This window comes from Micropterus dolomieu, linkage group LG02, assembly GCF_021292245.1.
Source record: "Micropterus dolomieu isolate WLL.071019.BEF.003 ecotype Adirondacks linkage group LG02, ASM2129224v1, whole genome shotgun sequence".
NCBI classification, from domain to species: Eukaryota; Metazoa; Chordata; class Actinopteri; order Centrarchiformes; family Centrarchidae; genus Micropterus; species Micropterus dolomieu.
Window position 1 is genome coordinate 11,964,571 of NC_060151.1, and position 25,087 is coordinate 11,989,657.

General features: G+C 40.0%; 1 protein-coding gene across 3 annotated transcripts in view; it reads left to right on the top strand.

Moving 5' to 3' along the window:
• The window catches only part of grapa (GRB2 related adaptor protein a), an 82,285-nt gene that overhangs the window by 36,744 nt on the left and 20,454 nt on the right, over positions 1-25,087 (top strand). Inside the window, exons 1-3 of one of the 3 annotated variants that reach the window (XM_046074801.1) lie at positions 6,744-6,848; positions 14,395-14,492; positions 15,530-15,649. In XM_046074801.1, the coding sequence (XP_045930757.1) occupies positions 14,404-14,492; positions 15,530-15,649 (209 nt within the window). In that variant the 5' untranslated portion in view covers positions 6,744-6,848; positions 14,395-14,403. Of the gene's footprint in view, positions 1-6,743; positions 6,849-9,539; positions 9,921-14,394; positions 14,493-15,529; positions 15,650-25,087 lie in introns of those variants that run through there. The other 2 variants (XM_046074783.1, XM_046074792.1) reach the window with 2 other exon arrangements.

Here is a 25,087-nt window from a genome sequence, read left to right on the forward strand (position 1 = left end):
CAAGCACATTAATAGAGAGGCAAAGGGAAGGAAAAGATGTGGTAGAAAAAAGTATACAAGCAATAGGGATAACCGCACCCTGGAGAGGATTGTGAAACAAAACCCATTCAAAAATGTGGGGGCGATTCACAAAGAGTGGACTGCAGCTGGAGTCAGTGCTTCAAGAACCACCATGCACAGACATATGCAAGACATGGGTTTCAGCTGTCGCATTCCTTGTGTCAAGCCACTCTTGAACAAGACACAGCGTCAGAAGTGTCTCGCCTGGGCTAAAGACAAAAAGGACTGCACTGCTGCTGAGTGGTCCAAAGTTATGTTCTCTGATGAAAGTAAATTTTGCATTTCCTTTGGAAATCAAGGTCCCAGAGTCTGGAGGAAGAGAGGAGAGGCACAGAATCCACATTGCTTGAAGTCCAGTGAAGTTTCCACAGTCAGTGATGGTTTGGGGTGCCATATCATCTGCTGGTGTTGGTCCACTGTGTTTTCTGAGGTCCAAGGTCAACGCAGCCGTCTAACCAGGAAGTTTTAGAGCACTTCATGCTTCCTGCTGCTGACCAACTTTATGGAGATGCAGATTTCATTTTCCAACAGGACTTGGCACCTGCACACAGAGCCAAAGCTACCAGTACCTGGTTTAAAGACCATGGTATCCCTGTTCTTAATTGGCCAGCAAACTCACCTGACCTTAACCCTATAGAAAATCTATGGGGTATTGTGAAGAGGAAGATGTGATACGCCAGACCCAACAATGCAGAAGAGCAGAAGGCCACTATCAGAGCAACCTGGGCTCTCATAACACCTGAGCAGTGCCACAGACTGATCGACTCCGTGCCACGCCGCATTGCTGCAGTAATTCAGGCAAAATGAGCCCCAACTAAGTATTGAGTGCTGTATATGCTCATACTTTTCATGTTCATACTTTTCAGTTGGCCAACATTTCTAAAAATCCTTTTTTTGTATTGGTCTTAAGTAATATTCTAATTTTCGGAGATACTAAATTTGGGATTTTCATTAGTTGTCAGTTTTAATCATCACAATTAAATGAAATAAACATTTGAAATATTTCAGTCTGTGTGGAATGAATGAATATAATATCCAAGTTTCACTTTTTAAATGGAATTACTGATATAAATCACGTTTTTGATGATATTTTAATTATATGACCAGCACCTGTATTTTGTTCAATGTGTGGGTGCCTCCTGTAGGTCGGATCGCGTCGTTCCCCTGCAGGTCCAATTTCAGCCAACAGAGGTCAGGCGTGTTCTACTTTTTATTATGAGGCTTGTGATCAGAGGGTTTTATTGTAATGTGAAGGTAACCTAGGAGGCCCTTCTAACCCCTGCAGCCATGTGTGTCCTTTAATATGTGATCTGCACAGGTGACCCTTGCTTTAAAATGTCATTAAAGTTAATCAACATTAAACACCACTGCCTCAGGTAATTATATGAAAGCAGGCAGTCCTGCTTGCTTTCATATAATTACCCCCACTCACAACACTCATACTCTATTAGAGACCCATTGGGCCCTTAGGTTTCCCTGCTTGCATCCTAAGGTCTAATGCATTGACCAAGGCTATTCTAGGTCACACTAAAGTGTGATCATTTACTTGAGCAGAATAAAACACCATGCATCGGACCAGTAGGGTAAAATCCACACTGGCCAACACCCTCCTACTTTTAAAATTATATATTAGATATTTATTCCCAACTTCCCAACCTATTACCACTGAGTGATGTGAGGAATTCTTAAACCATTTTCTGAAACAAGCCAGGTGTCAGGTCTCAGATTGCTCCTCCATCTCAGCACGCGTTATCGGTCACCACCATGTCCAACAATGTTGACACACTTTTCCAGATGACCTCTTATTTCTCATAATGTATCCCTTGTCATTTTTAAATCTGCAAAAAAACTAGATTGGATTCGTACGTGGACAGGAGCAAACTGCCTTTCGAGGGTCTTTGTGTTCTGGGAAATAATGTTCAGTCTCTGTCAGAGATTTGTCACATAGCACCCACATTATATAATTGAGCATTGTTTGTCACACACCAGCAAATCAGGCGCCTACTGCAGTAAATCACAGTTACAAAGGCAGCAACACGTGTGAGTCATATTCATTTGAATGTACTTCAGCAGTGTGTGCGAATACAGATGTTCTTGAAACTTACAGATGTGCAAAGAGGCCTGACAGTCGCTACGTGAATTACTGGTGCATCAGTTTCAAAACCTACAAAGTTATGTAATGTGGAAAGGGGGAAAGACTGGCAGGATTCAGTCTTTGGCCTGCAGTGGAACACATGGTTCTGGACGCAGCTGAAATCAGCAGAAAAAGCACAAGAAGACAGAAAGCATGAAACAGGATAATGTATAATACCTGCCACTCCTGCCAGATTATTAGCTAAATCTTTTCATGCGTGCAAATGGTATTATGCTTGCTTGGGGCTGGTGTAAACTGTACCTGAAGAAGGTGAGCAAGAAGAAGAAAAGTTGACATTCACTCATTTTTAGTTCACATATCCTACCCGATGAGCTCACCTCTGTGAGTTTAACTTGAACCTTTTAGTTACAAACAACCATCAGCGAGAATATTTAGATTTTCCAGTTCCCGGTTCTTGTAAGTGATCATGGAAAACAGACAAAATGGCATCTTGAAATCTATAATTTAACCACATGCAGTTTGCACACGCTAGCTGTGGTTTTCAGCTCATCACTGTTGTTAACATTCTCTCTAGTGGGTGTCCCACAAAACTAACAGATGTAATTTGAACCAACACTTTACATTGAACATTATGAATAAGGAAATCACTGAGCTGATATCTCACTCTGCCTATTGCCTATTGATTGTCTACTGTTCAATATATAGGTACAGGTGTGCATGTTTTCTGATTCTGAACTCTTTACAAAACCAGCAAGAGAAGTGGTGAGAAAGAAAAACAATTATGAGATTAGAAGTGGCATAGCGACAGTTTAACATAAGGGGGAAAAGAGGAGGAGAGAATCAGTGGACAGAGACGACTGACATTTAAAAAAAAATGGAAATGGAAATAAAGAAAGAGTGAGTACAAACTAATTAGGAGCTGGACCTTCACACTGAACAGATGGAGAAAGGCAGTGTTGTCATTTTCTTTGAAGGGAAGTTGAGAGACTGTGTGCCCACCTGCTTTTCCGCCATTGCCCATGCTTCCGTTGAGAGAGACACACACACACACACACACACACACACACACAAAAAAACTGTTATGCCCTCTGCATCAGTGCCCCTGACATGATGAAATGTTAACGTCGCTCAAGCAGAAAAGCACTAGCTTGCGTACTATATGTGCCTGTGTGTTGTGTGTAAAGCATATGCATCACAACTGTAGGCTACTGACTGATGTTAACATAGATAATGGGATGCCAGTAGAAAAATGTGAAGACATGCAAAATCTATCTATCTATCATAGAAAAGCCAGGTCATGAAGGTGTTAACACTTGCTGTTCAAAACATCCGGTCGCTGGAAATGGACACAGGAAGTGATGTAATTGCATCAGCGGAGCAAATCGAAAAAAAGAGATGAGTATGAACAGTGAACACCACCATGGCCGAGTAGACGAAGAACAGAACCGCCTACAGAAAATCCAACTTGACAAACAGACAATCCAAGGAAAGAACAAAAGTACCGCCCCCACACTGTTTATTTGGCGAGTGAGGCTGGGAAGTGCCACACAGAAACACAACAGCAATGTCCAATTAGCACAACTGTACATACAGAAATTAAATGAACCAGCTTCACAAGCTTGCAGGTGGGTGTCCATCTGTGGAGGCTGTATTAAATTACACCCAATCACAATGCACATGTAAATAATTTTGCACATAGTCTTTATTATTCTTTTGTTTGCGTGTCTTGTCAATTTCATATTTTTATATTTATATATGTTTATTTTTATTGTAATGTACCACATCACCAAAGCAAATTCCTTGTATATGTAAACCTAGCATTAAGATGATTCTGTCCAGATAACATGATATAAATGCTAACTTTAAATCTACATATATATTTTTACATACTGAATATCCCTGTACAGCATTTATATACATACCATATATGTCCTCCTACAGTAACTTATCACATACATGAAGGGGGAAAAGTAAAGGACAAGCTTGTGCGTTGGACCTTGAGCTGAAAAACAGTTCCACTTCCTCTCCCCCTCTTCCTCTTCTATTCTTCCACCGCCACCCATCCAGCCCTCCTCTTCCCCTTCCTCCTGCAACCCCTCTTTTCATGGTTGAGTCAAGTGACCAGCTGACTGGGGATTTCCTGCAGAGGTCATGCTATTCAAACTACAGTCCGTCCATGCTTTCCTGCTGTTCTGCTTTGTTGTATTTATTAATTATTTGGTTGTTTTTCTCCTCTTTTCTCTCCTTTATGAACGCTTTATCGCTGTCTCTCACTTTGTCACACTTTTCTTTATGCTTTATGCCAAGGGTCCCAGTGAGTCCAACGAGTCCCAAAAATGTCTGTGTTTTTTGGCTTTACTTAAATATTGTACTGCATGATAATTTTATGATGAATAAATAAAAAACACACGACTCCGGATTATGAACAGCTGCAGTCAGCAGCGACATTTCTCATGACATATTTTGACAAGGCAAAAGGGCGAAGGCTTTGTCATTCTGTGACAGATTGTGGCCTCAATGTGCAGTTTGGAAAATTCAGACCTCATAAATAAGAGCTAAAGCCTGTATTTTGTATATTACACCAAAAAGTGAATAACTTGTAAAGCATTTTATTTGAGTGCTGATGCCCCCTTTGTGCAATACTTGCAGCAAGCATCAGTGACATTTTGTGCCAATTCACAACATCTGAGAAAAATAAGTTACACTAAACTGTGATTTATGGCCGATACAAGGGGTTAACAGAAGTCCCACTGTACAGTATAAATTTTGATTTATAGTTAAGCATTAGATTTCTATTACACTAGACAGATATACTACTCATGACTAGGCCCTATTGTGCTTTTACTTCCCCACTGTAAGTGTGTTTACAGCAGGAATGGGCAGTATTTAGGATACATGTATTTAAAATATATATATCAAATGCAAAATAGAATTTTGTCATTTGTATTTAATAGGGTTGATGAAAATTGCTTCATATTTTCTATCATAATTCATCAGTGTTTGGTATTTTGTAGTTTAAATATATATGTGTTTTTCATTGAAATCACTTAATAATAAATCAAATTTTCACTACCTTATTGTCAATGGGCTGTAGCCTCACTTAGAAATGAAGCATACGCTTATTTTCTCTGATGCTTGGAACAGACACTATTCTGCTTTTAATGTGAAGGCACCAGGTCGAGATGCAGCCCTATGCGCTCTCCAACTACAGCGACAACACAGCAGCTAACAAAATGCAGTCCACTAAAACCACAAAACAACCGGCTCCCAGCAAAACACAGACTCCATGTAAGGATAAAAACAACAGTAAAGGTTTATGTGATGAAGCCCCTCAGGCCAAATGAGAATCAGATAATGTCGGTGAAAACACTGAACATCAGAAAGGCTGGAGTCACGAGAGAGTCCCATTAACTCGCTGGCTAACACCAAGTGGTCGCTAAGTTATCCGATGCAATATATAATATGTAACGTTATGTCTTTCCACATTACTTTACCAGTTAACGTGACACATATTACTATCCTGTGTACCACCGTTGTTGATTTAGCCTCCAAGAAAGGATGTAACGCTACAAAGCAAATGTGTTTATTTTAATTTGTTTATACTAGCCTTGGTGCAAGGCAGGAGCTGCCAGCTAACGTACTTTAGCACGGATCTACCGCTGCTTGCTGCGTAACTTTCAATTAAGATTTATTGCCGTTTATTGTGTCAGGTACACAGCTTCTTCACCATCTCAGATGCTGTAATTTATGTGACATAATATACAATACTGCACAATAATGTGCAGGACAACAACACAGGGAAGAGCCATTCACTACAGTAATGTTACTTACTGCGGTACTGTTATGAAGTGTGGCAACAATCTCATTCTAATATTCAGTCCAGCTCACTAACCGTTTCATTATCATCTAATACATTTAGCTGTGCTCACATTGGTGAGCCTCCAGTGAAATACACACAGATAGGTAGGTAGATTTATTTTGTCACAATATAAAAGGCTATGGAGTGAAATTGAGTTGTAATGTTAATTACTGAAAAGCAGCAGGTGAGCTAATTCCGACGTACCACGTCAGCTAAATGCAGTCAATTTAATGTTATCATGTAACGAGCATGATTTAGTTTAACTTAAAGCTGATAAAAATATTACTGTAAGGTTGCAGTAGGAGTTTACCTGAGTTTCCAGCATGTTCCAAGCTGTCTCCCTGTCTGTCTGTAGCTGCTGTCACACTGGCGTATTGAGTCAATAATCAGCTCGCTGCGTTGTATGAGCAGGGAACGTTAAAGTAACAGAGCCTGAAAATGCCTGGTGAAAATCCACAGCCTGCATGCAGATGTTTCAGCGTTGACTGTGGGATCTCTGTATAAAAACGGTTGTGTTTCGGGTTATGCCCACCCATGTGTTCAAGTCAGCATGCGTACAAGCACACACCAAGTTGCAATCTTAAAACCGCACCGCTAGCGGTCGCTGAAAATTACCTATTACCTCTTTAAAGGTTCAGTGTGTAATATTTATGAGGATTTATTGACAGAAATGCAATATAATATCCATAACTACTTCAGTGGTGTATAAAGACCTGATGCAAGACCTGAGCTGACGGCAGAAATCACGGATGTGGATTTTCCCAGATGGAAGGCTTTGATGTGGGAGAGATCTTTTCAAAGCGGAGCTGAAGTTGTCTGTTTTCTGCTGAACAGGTAATTAAATCGGACTTTAGCAATGCAAATGAAAGCTGTTGTTTGATGGCTTTAGCTAGAAGCTGGCCATAATCACCGACAGACCTGGCATGTTTCTCCTGTCCACATCTGTAAAATATGTAGTTGGATTATTTTCATGTAGCCTTGTTGTTCTCCAGCGCTGTGAGTTGGCTTTTCCGGTTATGTTAGCAAGACAATTAGCTGATCAGTAATTGGCAATAAAACGTTAGCTTACAGCATGGAAGCATCAGCCAGCTAAAATTTTACTGCCCTGGTAGAAAAAAATATGTTGTTGGATTGTAATTTAATGTAGTTATTCTACAGCGCTTATGGCTTTGCAACGTGGACAGAAATGTGATGTTACCTTCCTGAGACAAACCGCTGATGAATATTATTGGCAATAAAATGGTAACAGCAGGGAAGCTCAGATCAGCAGCTAAACTTCTGTTGAATACTGCCCTGGAGGAAAACATGTATTTATTTTACTGCTAATAGTGACACATAGCATGACCGTGTGCCTGTCAAGTTACCAGTAATGAATACTTTCCGAATTTGCATTTTTTTAAAAAAAGCCAGTACTACTTTGTGTTTCTGTTGTGTTTGAAAAAATTTTTAAAAACATTTTGGTAAGATTTGCAGATTGCTTATCTAATTAATTAAGCAAAGTGAGAGGAGTTTTGATCCTCACCAGCCAATGCCTTTGTAAACTTCATGTATTATGTGGTTTATAATAGACTGTGGTGCAGAAACAGTGAGGCTTACACTTTCCTGTTATCTGTCAGTGGCCATACTTGATGCACTAGAGGTGATAGTTTTTTAGATGTAGTATGTTAGTCCAGATGAGCCAACCCTCTCAAGATGTAACAAAAAGTATGATTACAGTACAGTGAAATAATGTATTACAGGAGAATGAGACATCATGTAACACTTAATGTCTTCATGTGGCTGTTGTTTAATGAACAAGTAACAATAATATTAACAATAACATATAGTTTTACTGAAGTAAATGTAATTTCTTAATATATCAAAGAAACCTGATTTGTTGACTGCCAACTCTCTCCTATCTCACAGAGGACATCTTTTGTCCTGTCTCAGGCACCGTAGCTATACAACTCGCTTGGATGGTGGGGTGCAATTTGAAACTCTCAACACTAGATGCCACTAAAACTTACACACTGAACCTTTAAAAATACTGTAAAATACTTTATGAGAAGTCTACGTGATGACATTATGAAAATGCTGCCTCTGATTTGTGCCTACTAAGTCATTTGCCCAGGCATGTTGAGATCAGATTAGATAATTGATCCAGACCCGAAGAAGGTCAAGGTGAGAAGCCTGTGGGTCACCAGCTTTCCATCCATTTTTAGTATATATTCCTACAATTCTAACAGTTCCTTTTAAGTTTTGGTCTTCGTTTTAGTAGCCTACAGGCTAAAACGTTTACCAATTTACGTAATGTTCTAGCTAACTATTTGACCTGAGTAGCAGACCTCACAGTTAACGGTAGCTTGCTACTTTGAGCTTTTGTTAACTTGTCTTTCATGAAAAAGCATTTCAGAAATATTGCACAACATGTATCTTTGCCCATATCTGTTCTGACGGTCCGCCTTGTTTGGTTACAGCATATGAGACTATTGTGCTGTGGCTGAGTCTGGGTTCTCTCATGAATTGCAATGGAGAGCCATGGTGGCGGCCAGCAAAAGATCTGCACTGGAAATCACTTTGGATTAGATGTGTGTTGGTCAAAGGAAGAGGATAACTGAGCCCTTTTTCAACTGGCATCAGATTATAATGATCTCTCTTTAATGCAGTCTCACAATAAATAGAAAAACACGTTTTATTTTTTATTTCTTTTACATTTTGATCCGCATTTGTGACTTTTGAAGAAGAATTTCTTATGTTAGTGTGATTTTCTCTGACCCCTCAGTGAATGATGTTGGGGCCCATCCTTACCTGGTGCTGCTGCCATATCCAAAAGTAGAAAAACCAACAATATAATTTATATCCTCAAACCTTTATTATTTTTTTAACTTGCAAATGCTCATCCAGCTGATCAATTAGCCTGGATGCCTTGCAAATCATAAATGCAACCAAAGCTACTACAAATATTGTAGCATGATGGGGGAATGGAAAGAGGATATGGCGGTTTAACAAAGAGGAAACAAGCCTTTGTTATGGCTGCAGGCCCAACATCTACTGATATGAATATGAACCTCGAGACTTAACTGGTGTTTCATGAATGCCAATACATTTTTAAAAAAAATTTAACTTCTGAGTAAATTATTCATTTACTTCTCACCTTGTCCTGACCTTTAAAAACTAAAAAGTTTTAGTCTTTAAAGGTGAGAGATGAAGAACAGCAAACATGAGCTCACTTTTCACCTCGAAGGTGTGAAGCTAGAGCTGGTTCGCACGATGACAGAAGCGTAATGCCAAACCACACACATGCATATAGGCACCTGATTGAAGACACACACACACACACACACACACACACAGAGAGAGAATCCGCACTAGCCACACTATGTGAGACAAATATATATACACAGGAAGTGCCTCCCACTCCCTAGCCCTTACTTGCTGTCTCTCTCTCTCTCTCTCTCTCTCTCTCCCTCTCCCCCTCTGAGTGTTACTAATGGTAGCGGGTTGCTGAGCAGCAGCCAGTCGTGTTTTTCCCCTCGCCGAGCTCACTCTCGCTCTGATTCTCTTTGCGCGTGCTCTTGCTCGGCGGACAGACGAGACCTCTCCTGCCTTGCTCCTCTTCTTCGCTCTCTTATCTTCCACGTCTGTTCATAGCATCCTCTTCCTTTATCTGATTGTTATTTAAATTTTTTTTTTTACATTTCTCCCTCTTTCTCCCACACCTCCCCTGTGCCAAGGGCATTAGTGGGGGTCCCAGGGTGCGTGTGTGTGTGTGTGTGTGTGTGTGTGTGAGTGTGTGTGTGTGTGTGTGTGTGTGTGTGTGAGAAAGTGTGTGTGTTGGGAGTTTTCGTTATGGAAGCAGTGGCACTGTATACGTTTCGTGCCACAGAGAGCGATGAACTCAGTTTTAACAAAGGAGACTTGCTCAAGGTAAGGAAAAGAATGTTTTACACTTTTTTCCATCTATCTATCTATCTATCTATCTATGTGTGTCTATACACATACATACAGCCCATGTCAGAGTAGTGGACCAACAGACCACCTCTCTCTCTCTCTCTGTCTCTGTCTCCACTGTGATAATTACAACAACCTTAACTTTAGCGTCCAGGTGCTGCTGTTACTGACTAAAGAAACAGCAGCATGAGAAACCAGCCCAAGGACGGCGTGAACTTATTGAATATTACAAACATTGAGACATTTTTGACTGAGAAAAGTATTGGCGGCTGGAAACACTGGGCAGGACTATTTTATCTAAACATTCACAGCTTAACAAGTGGTTGCGTTGTGTCCTATACAAAAATGAAATTACTTTAAGTTTGACATTTAGGGAAATACACTTTTTGCAGGGAGAAGATACCACTCTCATGTCTGTACCCTAAATATGTATGAGAGCCACCAGCCAGCTAGCTTAGCTTAACATAAAGACTGGAAATAGCTCTCCAAAATTAGCAAAACCCACCAACCCACCAACTGTTTCTTGTCTGGGATCCAGTCACTTCCTGGAGTTTCTGGTCCTGACATCTTTGCACTTAAGGCTTGCTGTTTCCCCATGTTTCCTATGTTTAATCTAAGCTAAGCTAACTGGCTACTGGCTGTATCGTCATGTTTAGCCAACAGGCATGACAGCGATATCAATCTTCTCTCTGCAAAAATAAATGTATTTTCCAAAATGCCAAACTATTCATTTCAATTTCTTTTTTTTGCTAGATGATGCAAAACAAACATTTTCTGAGATAGTTCCTGCACAGCTGGAAATTACTGTAGTAGAAAATTGTCTTTCTAAGACGTCATCAGTAAACCTCAGGATTAAAGAGCAAAGGCTTCTCTCTAGACGTGCACTGTGGCACCAGCTGTTCGAATGTCAGGCAGTACACTGAGAAATTCATGGTTGAAGATACAGCGAGATAAATTTCTCCACTGGATTTAGCTTCAGTAGACAATGCTGCTAATTTTTGTTTCAGCTCTAACTTTTTCTTGACTGGGAAAACCCTATGTTCATGCTCTCTTTATGATGTTGCTGTGGCCACTTACAGAAAATGGTTTACGTTGTCTGTTGGGTTTCTAAAACGCATTCTGGGAAATGTTGAAAATCATTCGAAGTAGAAGTAGATGAGGCAGCGGGAGGTAAAGACCTCATCACAAAATAACCCATTACTTGCATTTGATTATGTCTAAGGATAATAACGCCTGAGGGTGGAATTTACCTGTAATTGTAGGCTGGTATATTATTCATAACAGACAGACTTTGTTCCAATATTAGATGTCACATTAATAAAGCAGTTTCTAATTTCTGCTGCAAAGTAATTTCTTTGGAGCTGAGAGTCAATGTATGACACGGCCAAAATGAGATGGCATTTAAGTTTGCTGCCATGTCAGTGCGCTGCTACTGAAAATAAATGTGCTTCTCTCTTCCCAGCAGTATTTGTGTGCCGATAAATAACTTTGTGATTTATGAGTCTTTTGGTCTGAGTCACAATGTAATTAGTTCTTAGCTTTGGTCAGTGAACTGATGCTTTACATACATTGATGGCTAGGTCAACAGTGTCAAAGCAACTCATGCATTGTGTGCAACACACTTAAAACATTGCTCAGCTTATGTGCCACGTCTTCCCACTGGGATAAGCTTGTCTCAGCCAAACTGCTCTGGTACAGACTTCGGTCAAACTATGCTTTTAAATTCACATTTGTTCATTCCTGCAAGCAGCACCAGATGGCACAAGTTTTACAATATCACAACAACTCATAGCATCATGCAAAATGTCCATAATTTAAACATTTTTAAAATTGACTGGCACTACTTACTAGTGCTCATTCATTATTCTTGTACTGTGTCAAAACACACTTTTCAAGCTAAAAAGCTTAGCTGCTCATTTTCACATCTTGTTGCAAGTAAAAGCAGATAGATTTTTGTGCGTCACTATTGGGGTATGATGTTGTTTATGTCTGTATGTTGTGCAGTAGCCATAGCAGTAGCCATGTGGAAATGGACCAGTCAGGCTGAGCAGAGTGTAGACCCATAATGAAATATAACTTCAAAGTTGCTGCTCTGACATTCTGTTTAAAGCTGGAAGTGCAGCCAAGTCTAACACCGGGGACGCAAAAGTAGAGAGTGAAAAACATTTCTTTTGTTCTCCAAAGCCCAACACATGAATGAGACAATTGGATTTGGACTGTCTTGACAGACTCGTCTGTCAAACCAGTCTAGTTTTGAACACAATCTCCTGATCATTAATTTCCATCATGTAAACAAATAAGTTTAAATAAATGTATTATTCATCTATTATTTATTGTAGTTTAAGCATTTTTCATTTGTTCACTTTCTGGTGTGATTAAAAAAAAGACTAGAAACACGCTGTCCTACTGTGTGCCTGACTGGTGCATCCAGATGCCTCATTAAGAGTTTTATTCAGATATTTACAGTCTAATGCAGATGTTCATGTTGGAAATTTTGTATTTTTCCTTGATGCATTTTGGGCTTATATTGTGATTGTTATTTGATTGTTGATAATGTAATTATTAAATCCATTGGTATGGTCTGGAAAGACCTCAGGCAGCCGCGGCTCAATCAGTGGGGGTGAAAGCTCAGAACATCCTAATTATACGTATCCTAAATACCAACACCTCCTGATACTTCAACGAGAAAATAGGTTAATTGTCAATTGTTCCAAAACAACATATATGACCGTTCCGCAAAACCACATTCGTATATGAGCATTGGAAAGTAATACAGAATATAAGACCATTCCCCAAAACAATATACAACAGGCGTACCAGACCTTAAGTCCTATTTAGTCACCTAAAAGAGGAAAGAAAGAAATTATTGGTGGATTTGACTGAGCTTAGATTAGACTGTGTTCTTTCCCAAGAAGCAGTATAAAGAGAACAGGGAGGGTTTGGGATTTTCTTTCCACGATGCAGGAGTCGTTTAACTACTAATAAACAGAAGGGCACCGATGATGCAGTGCCATGTGTGCAGAAGAAGAGAAGCTGATCTTATTGCAAATAATGAGCAGAAAAGATCTGTAATGTACCCATGGAAAAGTGGCAGAATCAAAAAGGACATAGGGTCATGAGAGGTGGGGAAAGGAGATGAGATGGAGATGGTACTTTTCAATTCAAATTTTGTTTAGAAAATTGAGGCTGTGGGTTACATAAATTATTGCAGACTGCTGAGCAGTCCAACATGTTGTATTAAAGCACATTAAATATAGCAAGAGGAATTTCTTCGTATGTTGTTTGGCCAACACTGAAACCACTAACTGATGGTTGGTGCAATCATTCAGCTCTGTGATGGAACAATGATTGATGCTATGAACCGTAAATCATTCCATAGCCTGCAACACATTTTAAAGTGCTTGTACAAATGCACAGTGCAAACATTAAAATACGTGGTGCATGAAATGAAGTTCCCTAAGGCAGAAAGGGGACATGACAACCTTTTAGCAGATGGGCATCATTTGCCAAAGTTGCCCATAATTTAAGTCCTTACTGGGATACATTTTAGTTGTACATGTTTTACAACATGTCATGCGCTGCATGCCGTCAGAGTCTACACTTTAGTTTATTTAAAGTTCAACTGATTGTATTGAATTTGTTTCAGAATAACCTCTTGAGATACATCATCTCATTTTCGAGGGGGTTCTGCAACATATATGTATGTACAGACACAAACTGATAAAACATAGCTGCACTGTGATACAAAAAGCTCAGTAACAGTGATGAACCTCAGCTCCGTAGGGGAGATGAAGAAAACATGTCACTGCAATCCAAGCAGAGCAAACCAAACAACCGCTTAAAATATCAAAATGACAAGCAATGTCACAGCTGGATTAGGATACTGAATAAAATATGACAACAGAAGAGAAAAAACAGCGACAAGACAGATGAAATGAGAAGGGATGAAACAGGTAAACATTAAAGCAGTTAAACTGGAGCATATCATTGTCTCTCACAATTAAAGACAGTCCTCTTCTGCCCTCATTGCCCCAGTGTTTCTAAGCTTGTCTAAAAACTGTCCCCCAGAAGAGGTAATTTAACATCCCCAGTCCCCGCTTTTTTCTCTTCCTTAACACTTCTACTACAAAATGTAAGGGTTAATGCAGTTGGGTTTGCTGGCCCTCATGTGTGTAACCATGAAGGGCTTGATGTGGCATTTTGAACTTGACAATAATCTTGTGTGCTTTGGAAGTTGTGTGAGTCAAGGGCCTAGATTCACACACAGATGAGTGAAAACCACTGTACCGGATAATAGAAGAAGAGAGGCCTAGTGAGGAGACTGGTAAACAGAAAGTGAGAGAGAAATGATGGTGGCCTTTCACCCGATAGTAATAGCCTGTGTCTACATCATTGTGGGCAATATTTCATCTGTGTGTGTGTGTACGTGTATGTGTGTGCTTGGTCCTAGATCACCAACATGGAGGATGATCCTAACTGGTACACAGCTGAGCTCCACAACAGAAAAGGCTTCGTGCCAAAAAACTATATCAACCTGCGGCCGCACGCGTAAGTACACGCACTCTTGCATGCGCACACAGACACACGTGCATCTTCAGCTCATCTGTAAAGCAGATGAATACACTTCACACGTCCAGCACTGGGGTATCTAAACAGCTCATCAGTGAGTGTGTGGTGCTCGGGGGCGTTTTCTGCTCTGCTTTGGACATCTGCACTCCAGCATAAGGGAGCCTACCCAAAGGGACACACTCACTAGCTGCCTTACGTAATCACACATGATACAGCAGTGTGTGTGTCTGTGTGTGTTTACAGTGAAGCTGCTGGTACACCCTGTATTTCCATCAGATGGCTATACACCAGCTGGGTTCTACTTTTTGCGGTGACACTTAACTGACAACACAGCCGTTGCAGCGGCTCTGGCTTATTAATGAATACTGATGCACAGTCCACTTGGAGCTGCCTTGTTAGGTTTGTGTAGGATATGTGTGTGGTTTTTTCTCCTCCACATTACTTCGGGGAGCCATGAAATAAAGCTCTCAGAATTCTGCCCCTGTGACCCTAACTTAGAAGGTCCTATAATGTGGCCACCATATTGGATGTGCTCTCTCCTCACTCTGCCATTGCAGAGCACAGGGTCATGAAACAGAATGTCATTTATGCAAACCATGCATATAAACTGCCCTAAAAGACTAATGAGCAAAAAAATAAATAAATGAAAAATTACGCTATTATTCACGCTCCAGAGCTGACAGCAAAAATCAAGCATTTTGAGATTTGTTTTGTGCATATTTAGCAGCATCTTTAAAAATAACTTCACAAGCGGGCTAATTTTACATTTTCTTTTCACAACCTTCAACCTCTTTTTTATTTCTCTGTCAGGATTGATCTGTGCTGTTTTGAGCTGCTTTTCTTTTTAAATTCTCATTTCCACTAGAAATAGAAACATCAAAAGTAATTTGATATCCAAACAAATTATTTTTCTGAAGTGCCTGTGTGTGCAAAATTGTATTGTAGCTGAACCAGTAAAACTAGCAACATCACTGACCTCTTTGTTTCCTACTTCCCTTTTTCTCTTCTGCCTCCAGCTGGTTTGCCGGTCGTATATCTCGCGGTGTGGCAGAAAGTCGACTCAGACACAGGGAGTGTGGGGCTTTTCTGGTCAGAGAGAGTGAGAGCGCCCCTGGAGAGTTCTCCATGTCCGTCAGGTACGAGATGAACGATCTTTGATACATTGTGTTCTTAATGTGCTGAAATTCTTAGGTAGGTTCTTATACACCAATGTTATCTATGTATTCTCTTTTTTATTACATATTATTCCTGTTTCTCTACAGGGATCAATAAAGTTTCAGCCCATCTCTTCTAATCCAATCTTATTCAATTAGCAGATCCATATAAACATATACTGTTTGCACAGATGCCTACATACCTGCAAATGCAGCATTACTGTCCCTCGTTTGTTCATTACTACAGTTGTGTGCATGCATGAGTACTTGTGTGCATGTAGTATTTATGTAGAGGATCAGAGGAGCAGGCAGAGGAGGAGGGTTAGCGGATAAGGTGTGGGGCGGAGGGAGAGGGAGGATCTGCAACCCCTCTGGCCTGATGTGAGCTAATCCTGTCTGGCACACCGCGGCATCTGGAGCTGCTGATGGGGCCCGATCGCTTGTCTTGTTGGGGGGATGACAGCATGGGATGCATCTGAGGCCTGGTGGTGTTGTATCCTGGGGTGCTGTGTGGAAATTGGAAGTGGAGAGTCGGGGTGTGTTGGGTGTCTGGAGTCAGAATTTTGCAACTAAAGGCCAGAGTTGGAGTTGGGTTTGGTTGGCTCTTCTCTGGGCTGCTCTGGGCTGTAAGACAAACTGTCAAAACTGTTGGTTGTGACAATGTCTGGGCATGATATCTCCCTTCCAGTGGATTTGGGACAGGCCTTTGGAAGCATTAATACAGGATGGGAAAGGAAAAAGAATTTGCCTGCATTAAGGGAATCAAAAGGGGAAATCATAGGGAAGGAAGGATAATATAGGTTTGCCAGGATGCTACTTGTGTTTATTGGCTGAATGTTGGTGTCTCTCTGGCTGTTGTTGTAGCAGCCTGAAAACTGGGTCAGGTGTTTTTGTGTGTGTGCGGTCCTTGTGCTGACAGCTCCCCTGTCAGAAGACAGAGAGCAGTAACTGTGGTAACTTCAGTCCCGGCTCAGCTCGGCTCAGCTCGGTCCGGCTTTGACGTCAGTCCGTGAAAATCTGATCCACTTTCACAGTCATGAATGCAGCCAAAAAGGGACTTTGTTCCTCTAATCTAGCGAAACTGGTGAATTCAGTGATCATGCACCACTATGAATGTGGTGTAAGGTTAAAATACTTTTTTAATTTATTTATATATTTTTATTGTAATGAACTTCTCTTGCTGAAGTTTTCAATCAAAAATCAAACTCTTTAGTATATTTAGTATATTTCTTATGATGAGACAATTTGATTATATGTTCACACTAATGCCTCATTTCCACTGCATGGTACGGGTATCAAGCAAGCATCAATAATAAAAGGTGGCGTTAAACCACAGACCTCATTCATCAGAGCACAAACCTGCCATTTTGAAATAGCCTAGCTACCATCAACAGTCACCTTATTTTTTTATTCACTTGACCCAGATTTTAACAAAATGAAACCCACAAAACCACGCCATGGTCAATTGACAAAACGCATACATTCCTCTGTGCCAATGAAAGGATCCACGTGTGTGTCGCCTTGACTGTGACAGCACAGCAGTTTCATGCGATGTCGCTATGATGATCCTAAGTAACCTGCTTACATTGACGGGGCACTATCTGCAGTGGAAAACAAAATCGAGAAAATGACCTTATACCAAAAGCGAGTTGAGCCGAGCTGTGCCATGCCGTGGAAATGAGGCTTGGGGTCAGTTTCACTTCCATCTAGTTTTACTTGGATAATTTGTGATGAAAATTTTTAATAAATCACTTTAAAGTTAAGGAGAGGAACTGTGGTTCATTCTCGCAAACATGAATGTCGCTCTAAATCACCTTAGTCCATCATGGAAGTAAAGGTCTAAGTGTAAAGATGTTAGAGTTAGAGTATCACCATGATGTGTTGTTGTGGTAATAAATAACTATATTGTTACAAAATTATTTTGTCACCCCTATAACCTCTTTTGTGTTTTAATTTGTTCTGGCATTGCATTTATCAGGCTTCATTTCCAGCAAAATATTAAATTAAAAAATGTAATTAACCATCAGAAAGCAGTTAATGGGTTGTTGGTCATAGCGGCCATGTTTATCATCCCAATGCATTCAAATTATGAAAAATGCACATTGGGGACAGGGACCCAACACACACACACAGACCAAAAACTGTGACAATGCAATTTTCTGTTAATCAGGTAATTAACAGGTTTTAAATGGTTTATTCAGCCAAAGAAGTTGGATCATTTTCTCAAGCCACAAAGGGACACTTAACTCCTGACTTAAATCCCCATATTTGAAGATGTGTGGTTTTCAATGGACAGCGAATTAATTAAACACTGGTAAGAAAATAATACATGTTTCACTCTTTTATTTGTGGACCCAAACATATTGAGTGTAAAAAAAGAAACGTCCACCACTGTAGAATGCAAACTTTCCACAGGTTTCTAAAACCTCCAGAAAAGGTAGCGACCCTAGAGGCCTCAATAGTGATTCCAGGGTACCCCCAGGATTCTCAAAGTTAAATTTAAGACTTTTTAAGACCTTTTTAATACCATCTAGGATGAAATTTAATACCAACTTCACTGCTGTTTAATGGAAAATCTGTATTAATTTTAAGCCTGAGAAAATTATACATGAATTTAATAAAACATTTTATTGTAATACACTCATATTTAACACACTATAGCTTGGGGTGTGTTTGTACTTTGATGAGATAAAATGAATCAAGGACGTCCCTTTGTGTTGAAAAGTGGGTTCAGATTAGGGGTGTGACGATACACTTAGCTCACATGCACAATTCACAATATTGGGTTCATGAGAACAAGACAAGAAGATATTTTAACACTATTTGATGAAATATTCAATGGTGAAATATATATAAATGGGGGTCCCCTAGAAAATTTTGAGCAGTAAACACTTAATTTCCTGCATTCTGGAGACATTTTCTGCACCAATTTATGGTAGAATTGTCTTTATTTAAATAAAGTGAATCAGATTTTTTTAGCTTAAACTTTTTTGAACAATGCACATTTGTGTCTTTTATCTTTAAATTGCATTGCATGTTTTCTTATTCTGCAAATAAACCTTTCTCAAAGTATTTTCATTAGTTTTTTTAACATTTCTTGTTGCAAACCATTTTTCAGAATATATTTAACAAATGCTTTTTTTTTGTCCCTAGTATCCACAGTGTAAATGACACCTATGAAATGAATACAATATTTGTGCACTAAGAACTCTTAAGGGGTGAAATCAAAAATACAAACAAATTATATTGTATGAGTTGTTGCAATTAGTTAGACCTTGGCTAGATAAGGTAATGTAATATAATATGCCAATAATAACCTAGCCTTCAACAGCGGCACAACGCCGACACACAGACACGGTCCTCGTCTCATACACACCTGTCTCTCCGTTGCTGTCGTATCATTCACTGACCAGTAACCTTCAGCGGGTCTTCCAGCTCTGCTGTTCCATTAGTGCTCGCCGCAGTGTGACTGGCTCGCACGCCGATCAGCTTGTTGTGCTAACCTCAGCGCCACTGCCCTCAGCCTGTTCGCCAACTTGTTCCTATCTCTGGCTTTCTGAATTTCAGACACTTGCCCATTCTGAGTCGTCGGGCTAACGTTAGTAGCACGCACCTAACAACTGATTGATTCGCGCAGAGCTGGATGCCAGAGCTCGTGCACCGCGAACAGGTCACAGTTCAGAGCGTAAAGCTAAACACTGACGTAAACAGTAACGTTACCTGTACTGCCGTAGAACATCAGAGTCACACCAAACGGAGTATATTATGAAGTCTTGAACACACAAAGTATTCATTTATGACGTTACGGTATTAATTAAATCCTATGAAAGGACAAGAACAAATTTAAGACCTTGGTAAACAAAATTTAATACTTTGGTAATGAAATTTAAGACTTCCATCCATCCATCCATCCATCGTCAACCTTTTATCCTGTGTACAGGGTTGCAGGCCTTATTTTTGGAATATAAAATTTAAGACTTTTTTAATACTTTTAAGGCCCCGCAGGTACCCTGGATTCTGACAAAGGAAATCATACAAAGCTTTTTGTGGTCTGATCTATTAATGTATTGTCCACAGATAGATTAGAGGGAGACTTGTGTTGAAGTACAGTTTGGGTACAGAATACTTTTTAAAAGGTGTTTATGAAAGAATGTGTGGCTGGGGACTAGCTTCAGACTATGTGAAACTGTCCCAATGGGTTATTTAGTAGCTTATTTTTGGAAAGTGGAGCAAAGTGATGCCAACCTAGACTTTTATGGAGAGAGATAGCTGAGCTTTCACAGTTCTCTTTGACTCAGCTGCAGATTCACCCAAAGGATGTTTTTTTCGGAGTCTTCCACAACACTCTAATATAGATATTTTGAAAATGAAAAACAACGTGTCTGAAGAAGAAGAGCGGAGGTACTGTACGTCAACAAGGTGAAAAGGCAGCATGTTGGATTCCTGGGTTATTTTTCAGACTCTCGCTCAGAAGGGACATAACTTTCACAGTTTCTCAAATGTACATTCTCACTTCCTTCTTCATACTCTGCCACAGTAACTATCAATCTTCAGTCTTCAGTCTTTACACCTACATGTAAAAGTCCCTGATGAATGCAATACTTGTCAAAACTGCACAGGACTGCACATACAGGATTTCTTGAAACAACAAATGTATCCTTATTTTTTCTTTCAGTCAAACTGTAAGAGCAGAGGTCACTTTCTTTTTGATTACTGGATGTCTCATGTGATAGAGCTCAAGGTTGTTTCACTACAGCTCCAGTCCCCTTTGTGCTTTTGACACCTTTTTTTTTAACAGTATGGTGGTTAGCCCACACACACACACACACACACACACACACACACAAACAAACATGACACAAACACACACAATCTTTTTTTCTGTGGCAATTTTCTGAACCAAATGTCTGTCAACGACATTGTGCGTGTACTCTTGTCTTCCGGGAGTTCAATCAACATGCCTTTCCTCTCCCTTACAAACATTAAACTACTTTCCAGGCAGAGGTGGAAAGTAACAAATTACAATTACTCCTGTTACTGTAATTGAGTAGTTTTTTTGGTATTCTTGTACTTTTTTTTAGTAGTTTTTATAATTTTTAATTTTACTTTTACTTAAGTATGTTTGGTTTGAAGTATTGTACTTCGCAACATTTTAAAGCACAGAGTAAAACACTACTGAGACAGGACTGACTGTGACTCTCGCTGCGGAAAGTCGGTCGGTGATCGTTCCCTCTGGCTGGCTGAAGCCTGACGCTCCTGATTCTACGCATGATCCATTATGATACGGAAAAATAGAAATGAATGGCAAAAATAGCATGTCATGTCTTATTAAGAGGAGCCAAGCTCCCCTGTACTTCACACCCTGCTTGTACCACAAGTAGTTGGTAAAATAAGTTTTCATAGTTTGGTATGAGAGTTTGCTCAAATTAACCAAAAAGACATCGGTGCATTACATTGCTAATGTTGGTTGGCACTAGCAACCTGCTGGTAACTAGTTAATTATGCTGTCCCATTAAATTACCACCTGTTTTAATGTAAATCGGGACATAACTTCATATATAGTCAAGTGTTTCATATTTTCCCGGTCCAGTGCGGCCCGCCATAGTCTAATCTGTTCCGCCACAATTACATAATGAAGCATTCTCAAAACTTCTTATAATAACAGAAAAGGTCTCTAAAATTGTTTTGCGGCATTGCTTTGGCAAAGTATCAAACAAACTAAAATCAAAAGCGCGATATATATATAAAGTATAATAAGTAGGCTATAAATAAGATATTAAATCAGTATTATATTAATTAGTTATTTTAGGAGGTTAAAAAAAGTAACTAAGTAATGTTTACTCTGAGTAAATTTTAAATGAGCTTTTTACTTTTGTTTGAGTAGATTTTTATACCAGTAATTTACTTCAATGTTTCAATGTAACAGTACTTTCACTGAAGTAGAATATTTTAGTACTCTTTCCACACCTCTGCCTCCAGGCAGTCAAATGACTGTGATGTAGAGTGCACAGTTAAAACTTTACATATGAAAGAAACATCTGTTACAGATTAATAACTCACCGCTCTGTAAGTCTTGCTCCAGTCTATGTAGCTAAGCTGGTACGGCAACATGTACAGCTAAACTGAAGTGGTAATTAATGGCTTTTTAGGACCTGCCCGACTCTGCTTCTGATTGCCTAGTAGTCCTTACCTAGGAATTGCGCATGTGCAACTCCCAACAAAGATTTATTACAAGTAAGATGCCTCATTCATTAGCTAAAACAAAGTGTTCAACACACAGGGTGAAAAGAGGAGCTTCAGCAATGTGCTGTATGAAAAAAATATGGTGTTTTTTGAAAATGAAACCATGTAACCTGTTCTGGTACAATCCCTAAATAAAATTTTGAACCTGAAAATGAGCATAATACGACCTCTTTAAAAAATTTAACTTGCCTGTTTTCCTAGCTAATGTCCACCAAAGGGACTATATGTAAGTATTTCAATGAAATTAATCAAATTCATCATCATTGCCTTATTGTCAGTGGGCTCAAAACTCACTTAGAAATGAAGCACATGCCTGTTTTCTCTGTTGCTTGCATCAGCCACTATTCTGCTTTTAATGTGGGGTCGCCGGGTCGGATTCAGCCCTGTGCGCGCTCCCGAGCCTCTCTCAGACTACAGCGACAACACGGCAGCTAACGACATGCAGTCCACTAACACCATAAAACAACCGGCTCACAGCAAAACACAGACTCCACGTAAGAATACAAAACGACAATAAAGATTTATGTGCTGAAGCCCATCAGACCAAACAGGTTCAGATGATGTCGAGTAAGAACAAAGTGAGCATTAGTAAAGCTGGAGAAACAGAGAAAGTCACGTTAGCTCGGTGGCTAACGCCGAGCAGTTGCAAAACTTATCCGGTGAAAAGTTAAATCGCTTTCCACATTACTTCAACAACTATCGCGACCCATGTTACTATCCTGTGTACCACTGTTGATTTAGCCTTCACGAAAGGATGTAACGGCAAAAAGCAAATGTGGAGCGATACTAATGTTAGCCTATAGTGATGCAGCCAGGCCAGCTAACTAATGCTACAGTAGCTCGGACCTGCCGCTGTTTGCTTCGTAACGTTCAGTTTAGGTTTATTGTGGTTTTACCAATACTCAGGTAATGTTACAGCTTCTCCACCTTTCAGTCGCTGTAACTAACGTGACCCACATATCATAAAACCACTACACTACTAACACTACAGTAAAGTTACTTACTGCGGTCTAACTGTTATAAAGTGTGACACAATCGCATTATAATATTCAGTCCAGGTCACTAACCGTTTCATTATCATCCAATACATGTAGCTGTGCTTACATTGCTGAGCCTCCGGTGACAGATTCACAGATAGTAAAGATGATTACTGAAAAGCAGCAGGCGAGCTAACAATGTAGCACGTCGGCTAAATGCAGTAAATGTAACGTTATCATGGTTCGAATTACGGGGGCGCCTGCGCTGTACTGGGTTTTCTTTTTGACCTGGAAAAGAAGTTGACCCGCCCGGTTGTCACTGTATAATTCACACCCTACAAGTTATCATGTAACGAGCATGGATTAGTTCAACCTACAGTTGCTAAAACTACTACTGTAACGTAGGGCTGAACCCCAATAGTCAAAGATTTGATGCTTCGATGGGCGGAGCATGATTCGACTGTCAATCTCACAGTCGAAGCTTCGCAGCAACACTAGCTGAAGACACGGAGCCCAGGCTTCACTGGAGTTGTGTCAAGTTGTCCGCACCTTGCGGGACTTTCGGATAATTTATCACCATTGATGAACCACACAAAGAATATTATATCGTTTTTAAATAGCCAGCTACTTCAAATAAACCTATGAGGAACTGCGACGTGCATGTAGTTGTTGGCAGCACAGAATGCATGCAAAACTCACTCAAGACCGGTGAATGACAGGCGAGAGAGAGAGAGAGAGAGAGAGATAAAAGGGTCTTATGAATAGAAAAGCAAACACCTGGTTGCAATCTTAGAACCGCACCGCTAGTGGCCGCTGAAAACTACATAATGCCCCCTTAAGTTATCAGTTTTTAGCCACAGTTAAAATCCTCCTCTGGACATTTTTTACATGGCCTCAGATATCACTGACTCATGCTTTTTGTGGCTGAGGGCTCATACAGCAAGTGCTGAATACGGCTGTTCATTCAGCTTTCTTGTCATCAGTCATCATTAGTCTCTTATCAGGACCATTACTCCAAAGAGGAACCATAAAGGGGACTGACCGTTTGGGCTATGCTCATTATACAGCTACATAATCTTCTTTGAGCTCTACGTAATACACTGCGGGTTCAGCGTCTTGTGAATGTCATCAAGTGCAATTTCACACCAAGTGACTCTTGAAAACCCTCAGATATAAGTAAATTAGTTTAGCTTAGCTGGTCAAATTAATGCATGTGGAGAAAATGTGGCAAGAAATTGCATGACAGAGTGAAAAAGTGAATCAGTAAAGTTATGTAACACCATTTTGGAATAAAGGTATGATATGGTGCTGGCAGAAATTAATTTTCTTTAGGTTAAATTATCTGGAACCAGGGGGAAACAGCTAGTCTGGCTCCAATGGTATCAAAATGTCCAACCAGCACTTCCAGAGCTCAATAATTAACGTGTTATGTCGCATTTGTTACCTTTGGATAAGTAAGTAAGTACTTTATTTATAAAGCGCCTTTTGACAGGAGAGTTATAACGTGCAAACCTTGAAGGAAATAACAAGAAAAAACAAAGAACAACAAAACAATAAAAACTACACAGAAGGCAAAATACACATTACAGGACAAAGTGCTTACAGAACAGGTGGATTTTTAACAGCTTCTTAAAACATTCTACTGACTTTCCATTTTATATGACCAGGGACGACGGTTCCAGAGGGTGGGAGAGCCAGAAGGCCTTGGTTAGTAGACCTCCGTGGCTTGGGGACACAACAATTCCAAAATATACAGTGGTGCAAGCCAATGTAGTGCTTGATAGTTGATTAAAAATAATTCATAATCAGGTGTTTCCCGTTGCTTCGAGTCTATGTGCTATGCTAAGCTAACTGTCTGCTGGCCTGTTTTTTCAGTTGTTCAGTTTGGCTTCTACAGCTTCACCCCACAGATCAATAGCGCAGTTTAATACCACAGTTCAGGGACCAAAAACAAAATTGAGAGAGACTTGAGAGAGACAGAAACATAAATACAGAAAGAAATGGAGAGAAGAAGGAAAAATATAAATATAAATGAAGAGAGACGGAGGGAAAGAGAAAGCAGCGACTGCAGATAAAATAGACAGGAAAGCTTATGGCAGGTTGGAGAGGGAATGTCTCATTTAACTTTTTATTTCTCTCTTCTTTCATATTGACAGTGGAGCTGAAATAAGACCAGCCAGTCCTCTGAGAGATAAACCCC